The sequence below is a fragment of the Cucurbita maxima genome, unplaced genomic scaffold (genome assembly GCF_002738345.1).
Source record: "Cucurbita maxima cultivar Rimu unplaced genomic scaffold, Cmax_1.0 Cma_Scf00176, whole genome shotgun sequence".
Taxonomy (NCBI): Eukaryota; Viridiplantae; Streptophyta; class Magnoliopsida; order Cucurbitales; family Cucurbitaceae; genus Cucurbita; species Cucurbita maxima.
The window spans coordinates 14,412-31,774 of record NW_019272192.1 but is presented as its reverse complement, the minus strand read 5'-3'; the positions used below and the strand labels follow the sequence as shown (position 1 = coordinate 31,774).

General features: G+C 35.2%; 3 protein-coding genes across 4 annotated transcripts; all 3 read right to left on the bottom strand.

The window, feature by feature from the left end:
* Nucleotides 1-2,843: 2,843 nt before the first annotated feature.
* Nucleotides 2,844-7,229, bottom strand: LOC111473854. The gene is made up of 4 exons (XM_023119220.1): nt 6,868-7,229; nt 6,063-6,748; nt 4,104-5,656; nt 2,844-3,207 (listed from the first exon to the last, which is right to left on the bottom strand). The coding sequence occupies exons 2-4, from the start codon at nt 6,661-6,663 to the stop codon at nt 3,148-3,150; spliced, it is 2,214 nt and encodes a 737-aa protein (XP_022974988.1). The 5' UTR covers nt 6,664-6,748; nt 6,868-7,229; the 3' UTR covers nt 2,844-3,147.
* Nucleotides 7,230-7,840: 611 nt separating this feature from the next.
* On the bottom strand, nt 7,841-11,232 carry LOC111473856 (probable calcium-binding protein CML22). Of its 2 annotated transcripts, XR_002715782.1 has the most exons (7): nt 11,072-11,232; nt 9,920-10,180; nt 9,365-9,561; nt 9,104-9,272; nt 8,643-8,785; nt 8,433-8,482; nt 7,841-7,961 (listed from the first exon to the last, which is right to left on the bottom strand). XR_002715782.1 is itself a non-coding variant. In XM_023119222.1 (6 exons), exons 2-5 carry the CDS (start codon nt 10,122-10,124, stop codon nt 8,679-8,681), a joined length of 678 nt encoding a protein of 225 aa, XP_022974990.1. In that variant the 5' UTR covers nt 10,125-10,180; nt 11,072-11,232; the 3' UTR covers nt 8,314-8,482; nt 8,643-8,678. The 2 variants fall into 2 exon arrangements, 1 of the variants encoding a protein (XP_022974990.1); XM_023119222.1 differs by lacking the exon at nt 7,841-7,961 and having other exon boundaries at nt 8,314-8,482.
* Nucleotides 11,233-12,532: 1,300 nt separating this feature from the next.
* LOC111473855 (protein PHR1-LIKE 2-like) lies at nt 12,533-16,256 on the bottom strand. Its single transcript, XM_023119221.1, has 6 exons — nt 15,918-16,256; nt 14,022-14,098; nt 13,788-13,842; nt 13,451-13,529; nt 13,294-13,363; nt 12,533-13,153 (listed from the first exon to the last, which is right to left on the bottom strand). Exons 1-6 carry the CDS (start codon nt 16,141-16,143, stop codon nt 12,710-12,712), a joined length of 951 nt encoding a protein of 316 aa, XP_022974989.1. The 5' UTR covers nt 16,144-16,256; the 3' UTR covers nt 12,533-12,709.
* Between the last annotated feature and the right edge of the window lie 1,107 nt (nt 16,257-17,363).

Here is a 17,363-nt window from a genome sequence, read left to right as displayed (position 1 = left end):
TCGAACTTAACAAAATGTGGTCGCTAGATGAAGGTTAAAATACCACTTTGGTCGCTCTACATAGAAACTTGTTCTATTTTCGCATTACACTTCCCAAATATCTCAACTTTTTCCAAACAAAAATTAGCCTCTTATAATAGCCTTCACGTACAAAATAGTTCAATTAAATCAACTTGGTCGATTAAAAGTATAAGAACTAAATTTGGATATTTGAAAGTGCGAAAAGGAGAGCAAAATGGTATTTTAACTCTTAACCAAATAACCATAGGTATCTAATGTATTGCTTTCATGCATCTTTCCATATAGCAACTAGATGGTACATTCTATCAGGCACACCGAATTTTTTTAGAGAATGTACAGAAGGGATAATGTGTGAAACTAATAAGGCAAAAGCTATCAATTTATTCCCAATTTACATATGAGTTTGTATGGAAATGGGGCAAAAAAGCTAGAATTTCTAACCTGGAGGATCCTGCTGTATCATGTTCTGCTATGGTGTTTCGTTTCATTTTTATTCTTCCTTTTTTGGTGGGAGTTTTCAAATTAGCTGCTTCTGTGAATGCTTAAAGATGAACTTCGCCAGCATCGTTTCTTTGTCACACCCTGAAAACAGAGCCATCTGATCATCAGCAATCAGGATTAAGGAAAATGTATATTTGATGTAAAAAAATGGGTTGTTGATGATTCTAGAAATGCAGAGCACTTAAATGATAAACTATGATTTTCCTTCAACAATGTTGTGTTGATTAAATTTTAGTTTCAAAATTTTGTTAAATAGTTATCTAAACTTTTGAAAAATGTCTCAGTATGAACTTTCAATAGGTCTATATTTTAAAACTTATCATAAATCCTTGACCTTTCGATCATATGTTTAATAGATCTTGACCTGTTCAACAGTTTTTAAAATCAAACTTATTAGACACAAGAGTAAAAATTTAATGTCCTAGGCATAATACCGTGAACAAAATTGAAAAAACGGAAGAAAGAGATGAAGAAATGAAAATTTTCGAAATGAAGGGAAAACCCATATAGTCAGCGGGTACACACCCAGATATGAACCATCACATTACCCTCAACTCGTCCCTATTCACTCCAATCACCATACATAACCAATTTTCTACACCGTACCCTCTACAAACATCAACCCAAGACTCACCAACCACCCCAACCATGAGAAAGAACAAGGAATGGGCCCAGGCTTTTTAGGCTGGTCTAAGATACCAAGGGAAAGACCTTACAACAAAAGTCTTGCTCATTCTCGATACTGCATAGACAGACTCAATAGATGAAATTCAATTTTATATCTCAAATATGTTAGTTAATTTTAAAAAGGGTTGAATATGTCATTTAGATATAAAATTGAAAGCTAATGAACCTATTAGATACTTTTTAAGCTCAACGATCTAGTAGACCCAACCAAGTTCAAACTTAAATAATATATTAGAGGATATAGATCTGTGTATATAGTATANTGAGAGGATAGAGAGTTTCAGTAGTAGAAAAGATAATTAGAATTTACTTAATTTATGATTGGATATATTTATCATTTTATACCAATTTAATTTTTATTGTGAAATTTATTATGAATATTTATTGAAATTTTAACTAGAAACTCAATCTTTTATAAGTTATAAAATTTAAGTCATTAAATAATAAAAAAATTGGCATTTAATTTTTAAGTTTTTTTTAATAAGAAATATTAAATTATTAAAAGTTTTGAATTTGTTAGAAAAAATGATTTTGTATAAATAAAATTTAAAATTATATTGTAAAATTAGTTTTAGGGATATATTTAAATTCTAAAAGTTTAAATACAAAAATCTTAAAAGAGTTTTAATCTAATAAGGAAACTATTCGAACTCAACGAAATAATAATGATAAAAGATAAGAAGATATATTTCTTTATTTATTAATTTTTTGATTATCCACAATATTTTAATTTATAGATTAAAAAAATCTTTTAAGTTTTTAAGATCATTAATTTATTTGATTTTTTAAATTAAAAAAAAATCAATTTCTAAATCACAACTAACCAAGATGACAATAGAATCCGCGTTTGTTCGGCCACACTCGCCGTTCGAACGTGCATGTTCAATCTTGTGCAACACAATCGCAAAAAATGTGTTGGTAAAGGCAAACCTCGCCTATGGTCCAATGAATGCAGTCGAGCAAAAAATATGAATGGGGCTTGAGTCCCCTTTAAGGCTTATCGTGAGCGTATCAAAATCACGATGCTACAGGGTTGAAGATTGAAGATGTACAGCCGTGACATTAAAGTAAATTTGTGTTAGACAAATTATTGTATAGATAGCTATATTTGACGATGAACCAATCAAACCCGTAATTTTTTATTCAAAAGGGAAAAAAATAAAAACCCAGAATTTCAATTTCAACACCACCACCGTGCTTCAAGAATTTCACAAGGAAACCTCCTTCATATCCTGGCGGGAAGAAAGTTTAAATCTCACAAGACCTTAGCGAGTAACATACCATTACTAACAGATCCAACTGCGTCTAGTTCCATTCGATTTAACATTGGAGGACGTCCAAGAATGCTGCTTTAATCGACTAAGTGAGAACGGTGGATGACATCCAAGAAAGTTATCGAACTTAACAAAATGTGGTCGCTAGATGAAGGTTAAAATACCACTTTGGTCGCTCTACATAGAAACTTGTTCTATTTTCGCATTACACTTCCCAAATATCTCAACTTTTTCCAAACAAAAATTAGCCTCTTATAATAGCCTTCACGTACAAAATAGTTCAATTAAATCAACTTGGTCGATTAAAAGTATAAGAACTAAATTTGGATATTTGAAAGTGCGAAAAGGAGAGCAAAATGGTATTTTAACTCTTAACCAAATAACCATAGGTATCTAATGTATTGCTTTCATGCATCTTTCCATATAGCAACTAGATGGTACATTCTATCAGGCACACCGAATTTTTTTAGAGAATGTACAGAAGGGATAATGTGTGAAACTAATAAGGCAAAAGCTATCAATTTATTCCCAATTTACATATGAGTTTGTATGGAAATGGGGCAAAAAAGCTAGAATTTCTAACCTGGAGGATCCTGCTGTATCATGTTCTGCTATGGTGTTTCGTTTCATTTTTATTCTTCCTTTTTTGGTGGGAGTTTTCAAATTAGCTGCTTCTGTGAATGCTTAAAGATGAACTTCGCCAGCATCGTTTCTTTGTCACACCCTGAAAACAGAGCCATCTGATCATCAGCAATCAGGATTAAGGAAAATGTATATTTGATGTAAAAAAATGGGTTGTTGATGATTCTAGAAATGCAGAGCACTTAAATGATAAACTATGATTTTCCTTCAACAATGTTGTGTTGATTAAATTTTAGTTTCAAAATTTTGTTAAATAGTTATCTAAACTTTTGAAAAATGTCTCAGTATGAACTTTCAATAGGTCTATATTTTAAAACTTATCATAAATCCTTGACCTTTCGATCATATGTTTAATAGATCTTGACCTGTTCAACAGTTTTTAAAATCAAACTTATTAGACACAAGAGTAAAAATTTAATGTCCTAGGCATAATACCGTGAACAAAATTGAAAAAACGGAAGAAAGAGATGAAGAAATGAAAATTTTCGAAATGAAGGGAAAACCCATATAGTCAGCGGGTACACACCCAGATATGAACCATCACATTACCCTCAACTCGTCCCTATTCACTCCAATCACCATACATAACCAATTTTCTACACCGTACCCTCTACAAACATCAACCCAAGACTCACCAACCACCCCAACCATGAGAAAGAACAAGGAATGGGCCCAGGCTTTTTAGGCTGGTCTAAGATACCAAGGGAAAGACCTTACAACAAAAGTCTTGCTCATTCTCGATACTGCATAGACAGACTCAATAGATGAAATTCAATTTTATATCTCAAATATGTTAGTTAATTTTAAAAAGGGTTGAATATGTCATTTAGATATAAAATTGAAAGCTAATGAACCTATTAGATACTTTTTAAGCTCAACGATCTAGTAGACCCAACCAAGTTCAAACTTAAATAATATATTAGAGGATATAGATCTGTGTATATAGTATATCAATCAACCGAAGATTAGTTGATGTACCTTAGAGGATGGAGGAAATGGAGCCTGCAGAATTGCCTTTCCAGGATCCGTCAGTTGCCGGATTTCACGAAGGTGATTTGTTATACTTTCTAAGAGTTGTAACTGATTGTTCTCCTTGTCTTTGTGTTCCACTGAGAACCTGAGTTTTTCTCTTTCCTCCTGAACAATCTTCAACCTTTCTCTGAGCGACTCAACTTCATCACCAATTTTAGACCTTTCATAATCGACAGCAGACATTGAATTTCTACGCAATTCAGAACGTAAGCAATTGCTTCGAGAACGAGCAAATGGTGGAAATCTACCGGAGGCATCTGAGTTGCTTCTTGTGATGTCTAGTTCACTCTGCAACAAGCTGAAGGATGGACTATAACAGTTTGCTGGAAAACTCGAGGTACCATTGATCACCGGTTCTTTGCTTGCATCGGCACTAACTTCGTTGCACGTGCTAGCTTCTTCATCAATGATATGAATATCATGAGATTGGGGATCGATATTGGTCATAGAATCGAGATCTTTTGTCTGCTGCTTTTGATGGTCACCATTCTTTTCCAAGTTGTACTCAACACAGGGAATAATTGTTTTAGCTGATGCCAACCCGTCATATGAAACTTCGCCGACTTTTTCTCGTTCATCTGCAATCGGTTCCGGTTCCGTGGATTTCTCAACTTTATCAAGACCATTTGACACATTGCTTTGCAGATATGGTTCCAGTTCATTTACTTCTTCTTGTAGAATGTATAAATTTTCATCTTCCACCATGCCCTTTTCTTGTAACTCATTGTCATTCTCTTCTTTAATCATAAAGTTATCGGCAGCTTGGTGCAACAACATGCACCCGGTTTCTGCAGCATCAGCATGTTCATCCGAGTGAATAAATGGCGACTCGTCCTCAAATTCAAAAGTTGACTTTCGTGACTCAATTGATGGGATCTCATATTGTGAAGAACGCTTTGTGTAATTTGCATCTTGCTTGTCTCTAATGGATCTATGAATGCATCGAAGCATATGAGATGGACCTTTACTCGAATAGGCAAAAGAAGGGACCCCTTGTGGTGTAATTTCCGGGTCAAGCATATCAACATCCACTCCATCATCTTCAAAGAAACTTTTCTGAAACGCTTCAACTTCATTCTCCAGGAAATGCAATTCCCGCTCTCTCCTCACTAGAATTTCTTTAAGAATACTCATTTCCTCAGCATCATAAGCAGTTTTCTCCTCTATCATCCTCTGGTATTGCCTAGCATCCATTTCTATCGACGCCTTCTCCTCCTGAAGACGTAATATCATAGCCATGGCCTCATCAGTAGCAGTGGCAGCAGCACTTCTCTCTTTCTCAAGCTCCAGGTACAGAGTCGCACGAGCCATCTGCTCTTCTTCAAGTGCTTGTTCCAATAGTTTGATTGTATCACTCTCATTATCATCCAAGCATAACTCCCCTCTGCAGTTGTTCCCTGCCTCTTCAAAAGATGCTACGAACTTCTCCGCCCATATTTTCTCATCGGGAAATACTTTACATTGATCGCTGTTGTCTGATGAAGACTCCTCTCTTTCATCTACAGTTTAGATAGAACACCCAGATTGCAGTTATCCCCATGAAAATTATGAAGAAAATGCAAAATTTCTCTTACAAGGAAACTCAAAACTTCCATTAAAAGAATTGTGGTACAGTAAAACAAGGAATGAAATAATGAATCACCAATCAAATGAAAGTTTTACTGCATTATTCACGAAAATCCCTTGAAAATCTGGTTTCTATCAAGTAGGATTAAATAACTTCCAAATACTCAACTTTCCAACCAATCCCTTAACAACGTAGTGCCCTCAAACACAAATACTATACTATCATTTTTCCTGATAAACTCAAAACTGGCATGAAAAGGCAATTCAAGTAATGATCATGATTTCTTAAGTTGATCAAACAGGAAAGAATGACAAATGGTAATCATTAAATGTTATTACCTCCAGAATCAACAGAAAAAAAGCCGTCCTCAGTATTATTATCCCCAAATCCACTGAAGCTTGAAGGAGACAGAGAAAGATCTTCCATATCCAACTGTGAAATGTCATTTGGAGACACTGACGTGACCTTCTTGTCATCCACATCGCCTTTACAATGCGATTCTTTTACACTGTGAAAATCTCCATAAATCTTAGCTTGCGGTGATCTGGTTTTAAAAAAGGAATCACCAGATGGTTCGCCTTCCGATTCAACATGTGCCTCATTGCCATTCCTCTCGTGCATCAACGTTGTCTTAACACAACATTTTGGCTCTTGATCCCACATGGAATTCAATGGTAACTTTTCTATAGCCGAATGAATGACAGAAGATACTTTTTTGGATGAACGATCCGCTAGTATCTTTTGGAAGCAGTGATCACTACTAAGATTACCAAACAGGCCATCACAAGGACAAGGCAGACTTAATCCAAACAGTGCAAGAAATTTGGAAGTAAAGAAAACAAGACTTGATGCACATAATAAAAGATAAGCTATACCGAGATCAAGAAATGCAACCACTAATCCATTAAATGTCCACTGTTGTATAGCTTCACAAGCCATTTCTCACAGAAAAACCTTCAGTATCCAATTGAATCCAATCAAACAAATCCGAAAAACTACTTCTCTAGCTGCTAATAACAGCCACCTTATCAAGTATCAACGGAAAACAGAAACAAGATAGATACTATCAATCAAACCACAAAAAACACCAGAATAAAGAACAAAACTCCGTTTTCGCCGGTAGAAATTCAGAAAATCGAATACCTTACTGAATCTACGATTCTCAGTTATTAAATCTTCACTCCACTATAGCGAACAGAAGTATAACATCCAAAAAGAAACTATCATTTCTTCCGAACTTCCCGGTAGCTTCCAGCTCTCAGCAACGAAACAACAAGATCACATAAATCTTCAAAACAATTTACTGAGTAGATGGAAATGAAAAAATCAGAAAATTTGAAAGCTAGGTTGAAAGAAGAATCAACCGATTCATTGGTGTCAGTTTCAAATTTCGCTTTCTCGAATTTAAAACCCTAATAAGTTTCCATAAACGTCGATTTGACGAACGTTGTGCTAGGATCATAACGCTAAGAGAGAGAGAGAGAGAGAGATGGAAAAAGGATAGAGAGCTGAGATAAGCGAGTCAAATTGCGGAGACAGTTTTCGTGTATTTTCCACGCCCAATCCAACGTCGTTGGGATTGCCACGTGGCTCTTAGTTATATACCAGTCTTGAAGTGTAGTCCACGCCCTCTGAGCGCTTGACATGCTGATGACCGGACTCAGATTTCTTTTACTTATTTTATGGAAATAAAATGCTTATTTATTATTTGGAATGATTATCTATAAAATATATATATACAAAAAATAGATCTTTATTGAATCTTTTTTGGAGTTGCATAGAGAGAAATCTACCCCAAATTAATGATAAATATGTAATACTTTTATGTTAATGATTTGAATTAGTATTCAAAATTCAAATTCGGGCTCGAACGTTCATTTACATCTTCTACGGCATGGTCACGTTGTTTGATTCTCGCTTCTAAAAGTAAATACAATAAGTAATAAGATGCACCTTATTTATATAGTAACTTTTAATTATTTGAAGTATATTATGGATTCAGTTCATTCATATACTCATTCTTTACTCAGGTGTCATACAAACCACTCCTACGATTTCAAATTTAAGTCCCATTTCTCGAGTTCATTCCTATCCTTCATCAATTCTGCCACATATCTCCATAAACCACAATTACCCTTTTTCACTAACATCAAGTTTGATTGTTTGTTTATATACTCTAAAATTTAAGAGAATGATACACCCACGTCTAATAGTTGTCTATATTCATGTCTGATAACCTGTAGATGCAGATGAAATTGTGACAAAACAATACACCAAATTTGATAACTTGCTTGTGTACACAAAATTTTAATAAAATAATATATCTATGTTTGATAGCCTGTACTTAAAATTTTGTTAGGATTATACGTCCGTTGTTTCAAATGTGTTGTGTAAATATACATTGAGTGTTAATATTTTTAAAACATTTAAAAGAATAAAAAACTAAACTTAAAACATTTATAGAATTTTAAATTAACTCTAATTACCATTTGACTCGAATTACCATTTGATTGTCAAATGCTTGATTCCTATCCTATAATTTTTTAACTCAAAATCGAAAAAGACAAGCGTTATGCAATTACAATATGCTAGAATGAAAGTGTGGTAGCAAATAACATCTATATGTAATGTAATATGCATTTTTGTTACAAATCTAATATCATATATATTGATATTAACTGCATAAACAATAAAGTAGATATACGTACATTTTTTCGCCTTATTGATCCTCTCGAGTCAGTCTTCACAATATCAAACTCTACATATTAACAACGATGACGATAAGAATAACATAATGTAATCTAATTCACATGTCGAGCATTACAATTCTCCAAATGAAATAAACAAAGAAGAGTAGTATCTCACTATAATCATCAGCAAGTTATTCAGTTTTGAATATGACATTATCAAAATCTGACCTTATTTTTTAAGCCAGTCTTTATCCTGTTTAAGTTTCATATAAGAGAGAGGTCATCGTCAGTGTCAATTCCAACCCAGTTAATGAAACCAAATAGAAACTCCCTGAAATTGACCTTCCCACTGTTGTTCCAGTCCATTTCCCCTGCATCCATTAAGAAAAGTGGGCAAATCAATATATAATCAAAAAGCAAGAGTTCAAATTTTAGCTTAGAGCTTGAAAACATTTTAAAAAGTAGACAATAAAATCAAGAGAAGTGAAAATGGTGTTTACAAACTTAATTTTCAAAAATTAAGAACCAAAAACTAAAAAGTTATCAAATGAGGCTTTAACGTGTCAATCTAAGAATGAATATGAACACGACACAATGTTGTATCAGATATGTTTTACGCGTTTCAACTTTCTAGAACGATTCATTAAATGAAAACGGATATGGAATTTCTGTAGTGAAGGGATCAATACTGAATCTAGTCTGTGTAATGCGTGCAGGGGATCTCTCGCATGGAGCATTCAAAGCCTTGACCATTTCTTTCTTGTTGAGCTTTCCGTCGCCATTTTTATCGAGAAATATGAAAGCTTGGATAATTGTGTCAAAAGTTGCTGCAAGTCGAGGTGAACCCAGCTTTGATATCTGCAACAGACCTCCAAGATGTTTATGCTCAAAATGATTAACAGATTGAAAGCTGAATGAAAATGGAGAGATAAAAGTTTGTATGTGCTTACGTTGGGCAAATGCTGGTCCTTGAGGAGATATATAAGACATAGGAGAACGATGAACTCGTTGAATTGTATTCCAGCACTTCCATCAATGTCACAAGAGTGGAAAAGATCCTTGACTTCCTCCTCGGTCATATGCATTTGCAGCTGTTGTAAGCATTTTTTGAGTTCTTCGGGATCAATGCTTCCATTGGAATCTTCATCTAATAGAGAGAGTACAGTGAAAAATGTTAGGATCGCTCAACAAGGTACACACTCGATCAAGATGAACACAAAGAACAAAGAGAGAAAATTCAAGGAGGAATATTGGTTAAAGGTTTTATCGATGATTCAACAACAAACAAGCAATGTAGAAAAGTACATTTTGGAAGCATTGCCTAATCGGGTAAATATAGGGTTTCAATTTACTCTACCAAATATATCTCTATCAAATTTTTACCAAATATCTTCATATATATTTTTAAATATCTACCAAATATATCTCTACCAGATCTTTACAGTAAATAGGCATCAAGCAACGGATAAACTCAAAGAGAGTGATGCAGCTAAAATGGAACTCACCATACTGTTCAAATACACCTCTGATGTCTTGTAATCCTTCTTTGAATTGGGGAAATCTCAAGATTATGCCATTTAATGACTTGAAATTGTCATGTCCAGCTAAATTTTTTTTAACTTCAAGCATTTTTCTTCCAAGTTTTTCATCCAATCTCTTGTATTTATTTGATGAACTGCAGCAGAAAAACATGCTTCCAATTTTGGACATGAGGGCTGGAATGAAATGTTCCTTTAGAACAAAAGATGGAGAAAATCAATGTGTTCCTGACACGTCAAATGAAAACGATATCAGTGTATCATATGATCGATATAGCAATCCCAGAAGTTGTCAAACAGCCAAAAAAGGACATGAGGATGGAGATTAACCAGTTATACAAATTGCAATGTTTATTGTTTCTTGTCTATAAAAATGGAAGATGAAATGCTATATATGCAAACATTTCTGAAGTATTGTCCTCTCTTTTACTTCGCATTCACTTGAAATATGGAAAAGTACTTTCGGATACGTTTCAATGTTTCTTCCTGATTATTCACTTGAAGTAGTAGGATTACATACAATAAATTCTAACAAGAAAAACCAATTTCCAGTTATCCATCCTTTCCCATAGCCTCGAACACAAGAATTTCCTCCAATTTCTAGATTACACAACTTTTGGTTACAATTCCATAGCTCATAGCTTGTAAATCGCCTTCTTCTTTTCTAATTTGAAGTAATCTATCTTTTTACATATTTCTTACTCTCAGACTTTACCCTTTGAGCTGTGATCAACCCTGGCATACAATTCCAGATTTCAACCAGATAATTATGTTCATAACGAGTTCTAAGATGAACTTAACGTAAATACTGAGCGATCATTCAAAATGGCTATTGAACATCGAAACTACTCCCTAGATTTCACCGTCAAAATCGACAAACACCTCTCGTAAAATTCAACTATCCAAACAACAATTCTATTTCAACACACGACAAACCACGGAACTATTACTGAAATTATCACATAAATCAGATTCCAAAACAAAGAACAGATTAAATTCCTTTACGCACAAGTACAGAAAAACGAAAATCTCTGTTTCTTGAACGATTATCGAGTAAAAAGACCAAGAAGACTAAAAAGAAAAGACATTGACTGCAAAGAAAAAGAAAGTTGTACTCACCAGGCGAAACTTCCATTGAAACACAGGCAAGAAAGTTCATCCAAAGTTCAGCGGAGGGGGAGAAATCCAAAAAGAGAGAAGAAAAATGGAATTGAGTAGCGCATTGGTCCAAAGTGGAGATGCCATTATGGGTTTCATTGACAATAGAGCAGGTCGATGAAAGTATAATCCTAGATGCTTATGCTTTTAAATATCTTCTCTCTACTTGTTAGAACGAAAAGACCGAAGAATATTACTTGAAAATAAAGTAATAATAAAAAAGATAAAATATTGTTCCCAATAACTTTAAAATAAATCTGAAAATTATTATAATAATAAATTTTATTACCGTGTAAATATATTTTTAAATTTAGAGGAACGTGCAAACGAGGGTTTTAAGTATAATAACTCAAGTGATATTTTAATTCATAAAAGTTTAAAATTTTAATTAAATTTTTATTTTATTTAGAGCTATAATTTAATTCTAAATTAATTGTGCAAATGACTTTATCAACAGAATAACTTTTATGCTTTACCCTTTTGCCTGTCGAACTTCTCGTGAAAAAAAAAGAACATAGGTTAATTGTACAACGATAAGAATAACTTTTACATTTTACCATTTTGCCCCTCAACCCTCGATGAGAAAATAAAAAACATATAGGTTAATGGTGTGAATGATGACTTTTTGTGTTTTACCATTTTGCCTGTCAACCCTCGGGAGAAAAGAAAAACATAGGTTAATTGTACAAATAACCTTAACTACGAGAATAACTTTTGCATTTTACTATTTTGCCCCTCAACCCTCGATGAGAAAAGAAAACACATAGGTTAATTATGTGAATGACCTTATCAATAGAATAACTTTTTGTGTTTTACCGTTTTGCCTCTCAATCGTCGAGAGAAAAGAAAAACATAGGTTAATTGTACAAATAATCATAAAGACGAGGTTAGCTTTTGCACTTTACCACCATTTTGCCCCTCGACCCCCAATGAGAAGAGAAAACACATACATTTGTTGTACAGATGACCTTGACAACCGAATAACTTTTGTGTTTTACCATTTTGCCCTCAACCCCTTTTGAGAAAAGAAACACCAAGAACCATAGAAAAACTTCTTACTTTACTCTTTTACCCCTCAACCCTCCTCCAACAAAGAATAACTTTTTGCACTTTACCATTTTGCCCCTAGAACCCTAATGAGAAAAGAAGCCACACATGTTACCTATGCAAATGACCATAATAACAGAATAACTTATGTGATTTACTCTTTTGCCCTCCACCCCCTCCCGTAGGTTAATTGTGCAAATGACCTTAAAAACCGACTAAATTTTACACTTTACCTTTTTGCCCCTCAATCCCCTCCCCTCGGTCAAAAACGAAAAACATAGATTAATGGTGAAAACGACTGTATCAACAAAAATAACTTTTGTGATTTACCCTTTCGCCCCTTAACGATCGAATATTTGACCATAATAAGTTTAAAAAAAAAACGTTGACTTTTAAAAAGTCAACTAAACAGCAAAAAGGGGTCTGATTACAAAGAATATACAAACCACATAACATATTGTACGATACTTCGTTAAAGATTTCAACACATTTGGATGAACTAAACAGTTAAAAGAAAAAATGTAGATTAGAAGAAGAAAAAGACTGGACATTTCATCCAATATTACTCATCATCCATTCGACCTCGTGCCGAGCATTGCCCTCGAGCACCATCGAATCTCCATGACTGAAAGCTGGTCTCGGTCTCTTCATTGCAGTGACAGTTGATCCTACTCCGATAGGGGAAACCGGGCTTCCAGCTGATGTCAGGCAGCTATCCATCGAGCAATCGCCTATTCGAGCCATAACGGTAGGAGCTTTTCGGTTTTCTAGAGCAGCAGCGAGTTCCGAGAAGGGAAGCACTTTTTGTGACTCCAATGGTGCCATCTCTTTTGAGTCATTTGAGACTTTGATTGCAAGTTCGGAGAGCTCTTCTCTGGCAGCTTCGAGTCCTGCAGAGGCTGCAGTCTGATCGCTTAATGCTTGACAAGCTCGGTCAAGTATCGACTGTAAGTATTTGCCTTGTGCTTCAATGCGAAGTTGAAGATGGCGCTGTACCTGTTTTAACGGTAATGGCACGGAGTTGAGAACGGAATTTATTATGTTCAGGAAGAGCAAATGAGAGACTAACCTCGAGCTGCTCGTGCAGCCTTCTAACGGAATTTATTATGTTCAGGAAGAGCAAATGAGAGACTAACCTCGAGCTGCTCGTGCAGCCTTCTTTGAACCTCCATCTGCACTCGTAAAGCCTCCGTGACTTGGAAACCGCTGTTCGAAAAATAAAAGTACTCAATGAACGACCGATCGAAAAAGTCATGAAAAGCAATGATGTCAAAAAGAAAAACTAGAGCATACTCGTTAAGATCCTGTGTCATTAATCTCGACGATGGTGACAACGACGAACTTGTTTCTTGACTTTCTGCCATACAAGAAGCTGAAAGCCGATATCCGTGAGCCACTTAAACGTTTTTCTTCGATTTGCAAATCAAACAGCCCACACAAACAATTTACGACAATATGCCAAAACCGGTGTTTCGAGCAAAGTCGATACGTGGTTCTCTAAATAAAAACGAGTAAGCATGCTACACGGTTCGAGTTATTCGATACTTCATTCCATAAAATGCAGTAAAGCAGAAGAAAAAACAAAAGGAAAACGACCAAATCCTAAGAGTTTCGAAGAGGAAGTTCGTACCGTCCTTTGAATTCTCGGTCGATTCCTTGAACGATTGCTTCCCGAGTCGATATTTCTGCCAGCACAAGGCATCAAGAAAACATATGGTGTAAATATCTACAATGAAAGAACTTTCTGGATGAGAAAATTTTTGGAGGTAAAGAACATGACCTCAAATTTGCACACACGCACGCACAAATGGAACAAAAAGGTTAAGTATCGAGCTTGTTCGATATTACGGCGATATGAACAAACCTGGAGATGCGATTTTAAGTGATAAAGCGTGAGACCTTTTACTCCCATTGTTCTCATAATTGTTTTCGGGGTTGCCTCTGAAACGAATATAGAAACGAAAATCATGATCGAGATCAACAGTGCATTTCGAATGTCATGAAATAAATAAGGTACATTCGTTGACCCAAACATCCCTCGTAAAGTAGCCATGCTCAATATCGAACCAAGCCCCATACCAAAGAATCGGTCCTGGCTAGAACGATATCGAAATAGTTCAAAATCACCCCTAAACATACCTTCCGTCCTTAAAAATCACTCCAAAACATGTCCGAGCAAGAATTGCATATTTTGACATAGGCCAAAGTTACCTACCTAACCTAACTTCAATGAAATAAAACACGTGGGCATCCAAAAAAACCAACCTAAGCCAAAACAAAAGAAACTAACAACTTAATTACAAAACTATTCGGTCACGAACAAGCCCATGGATATAGCTTTCGAGGACGATAGACAAATGATATTCACAAAGTTCTTCGATTACGAACGCTCGAACGAAGTTAAATCTAGTAGTTGTCTACATCTCCCCAAAGGGTACTCCACCGTCGAACCGGGGAAATATTTGCCTACACACTAGTGAATAGGAGCTCCTACAACTCCTACAACACGTGGCGTGTAGGCAAGTATTTTGTCTCTAGTCAAACCGAGCTTAGCTAAACCAATTAAGGCATATACCGTTGACCATGAGGTTAGAGGTTCGAACCCCTCCCACGTGGGTACTCCACCCCCTAACTGGGACAACATTTGCCTACACACAGTCAATATGAGCTCCTACAACTCGTGGCATGTAGGCAAGTATTTTGTCTCTAGTCAACCTGAGCTTAGCTAAACCAATTAAAACATATACCGTTGACCATGAGGTCAGAGGTTCAAACCCCTCCCCTGAGGGTACTCCACCCTCTAACCGGGACAATATTCGCCTACACACTAGTTAATAGGAGCTCCTACAACTCCTACAACCCGTGGCGAGTAGGAAAGTATTTTGTCTCTAGTCAACCTAAGATTAGCTAAACCAATTAAGACATATACTATTGACCATGAGCCTCTCCCTCGAGGGTACCCCACCCTCTAACTAGGACAATATTCGCCTACACACTAGTCAATAGGAGCTCCTACAACTCCTACAACCCGTGGCATGTAGGCAAGTATTTTGTCTCTAGTCAACCCCAGCTTAGCTAAACCAACTAAGGCATATATTGTTGACCATGAGCCCCTCCCCCGAGGGTACTCCACCCTCTAATTGGGACAATACTCGCCTCCACACTAGTCAATAGGAGCTCTTACAAATCCTACAACTCGCGGAGTGTAAGCAAGTATTTTGTCTCTAGTCAACCCGAGTTAAGCTAAACCAATTAAGGCATATACCGTTGACCATGAGGTCAGACGCTCAAACCCCCCACCCCCACTCGTTGAACTAACAACGAAAAAACATTCTTCTACGAAGAGTTCTCCTACTTTTCCCGAGCCAAATGTCCGAGATATAGCAAGAAATATTGCCCACTCCAAAGGGCTTCTTCCTTGTAAGAACACCTCCTCCAACTTGAAGCCAGCTTCAAGTGACACAATCATTAAAATCTCCCTTGCTACTCTTTTTTACTCAATGGTGAAGCTTTTTATCCAAAAAAACCTCACCAAATTAAACTTCTCATCCAAATTTAACAATAAAATTCTTTTTCACCACAGTCAAAACACCAATATCTCCAAAATTCAAATGAAACCAACAGAAATTACTTCTAAATTACCACACCAAAACACTACCATTTTTGCAGACCAATACAACACATTACAACATTATACAAACACAGAACCCAATTTACAGAGAGAAAATCAATTACAAAGCTAAAACAAAAGCAAACTCACTGTCAGGGCCGCCGAGCTGAGTGACGGCGTCGACAAATCGCTCATGAAGCTCCGCCGTCCAGCGGAGGCGCGGCTTCGGATCCGACGTGAGAACCAAACAAGCATCTCCGGGAAGATTCGTTCCGTCAAGAGAACCCTGAAACTTGCCGTGACCGCCGGCGTCAATCGGCAGCGCCGAAATGGCCGAGTACATTCCGGCCGGTTCCTGAGAAAACCCAGAGAGCATTTTTGCTCCGGCGAGTGGGAGATTATAAAATCAAAACGAAATGAAAGAACCAAAGAAAAATCCACTCGATAAAATCAAACCAAACGGCCCTTTGGGTCGGAGCCCCGAAAATGGGTCAAGCGAAAAATCCACTCGATAAAATCAAACCAAACGGCCCTTTGGGTCGGAGCCCCGAAAATGGGTCAAGCAATGAAGAAATAAGTCGTAGAAAAACCAAGAAAAATCAGATTATCAAATTAATTTTTTTTAATATTAAAAAAAAAAGATAAATTAGACAGCGATGTTTCTGCGTAATGTCTCTGTCCCAATTTTTTTTAATATTAAAAAAAAAAGATAAATTAGACAGCGATGTTTCTGCGTAATGTCTCTGTCCCAATTTTTTTTTATAATTTTTTAATATATTTTTTTCTCTCTTTCTTCTGTGTTTGTCAGTATGAGTCTGTATGAGCGTGGGTAAAAGGCTAAATCAGAAAGGCAAGCTGCAGTCTACTTGCCATGTGATTGATTTTATTTTATTTTTATTTTTTATAAATTCTTATATTTAAATTTTTAATCAAAAAAATTATTATTATTTTTTTTTTTTTTTGCTTTTCTATAAATTCTTATATTTAAATTTTTAATCAAAAAAATTATTATTATTTTTTTTTTTTTTTGCTTTTCCCATAAAACATTTAATTATTATTTAAAACTTCATTTATAAATTAATGAAAAATAAATATTATAAAGTTATGTTTAAATTAAAAATACGTATATATATGAAATACCCACGAACAACAGCCTTTTAATTCAAGTAACTGGTAATTATATTAAATAAAATATTATTATTATTTCCCACGAACAACAGCCTTTTAATTCAAGTAACTGGTAATTATATTAAATAAAATATTATTATTATTTTAAAAGGCAACAATTTAGTTTTGTAATTTTTTTAATAAAAATTTAATATGAAACTTAATTTTGAATATTTTTCTGTTTAATTGACTTAATAAATTAAGCTATTTTTAAATTATAAAATAAAATACCCACCCCAGAAATTATTATTATTATTATTATTGTTTTGTTGTAAATAAATAAATAAATAAATATATATATATATATATATATATAATGGATAAGGGGAGACAGAGCTAGTCCAAAAAGATGGGAGGCCAGCCAAAGAAGAGCGGCCATCTGGACCCCTCCATAAAACGAGCCGGTGGGAAGATTTTTTTTTTTTTTTT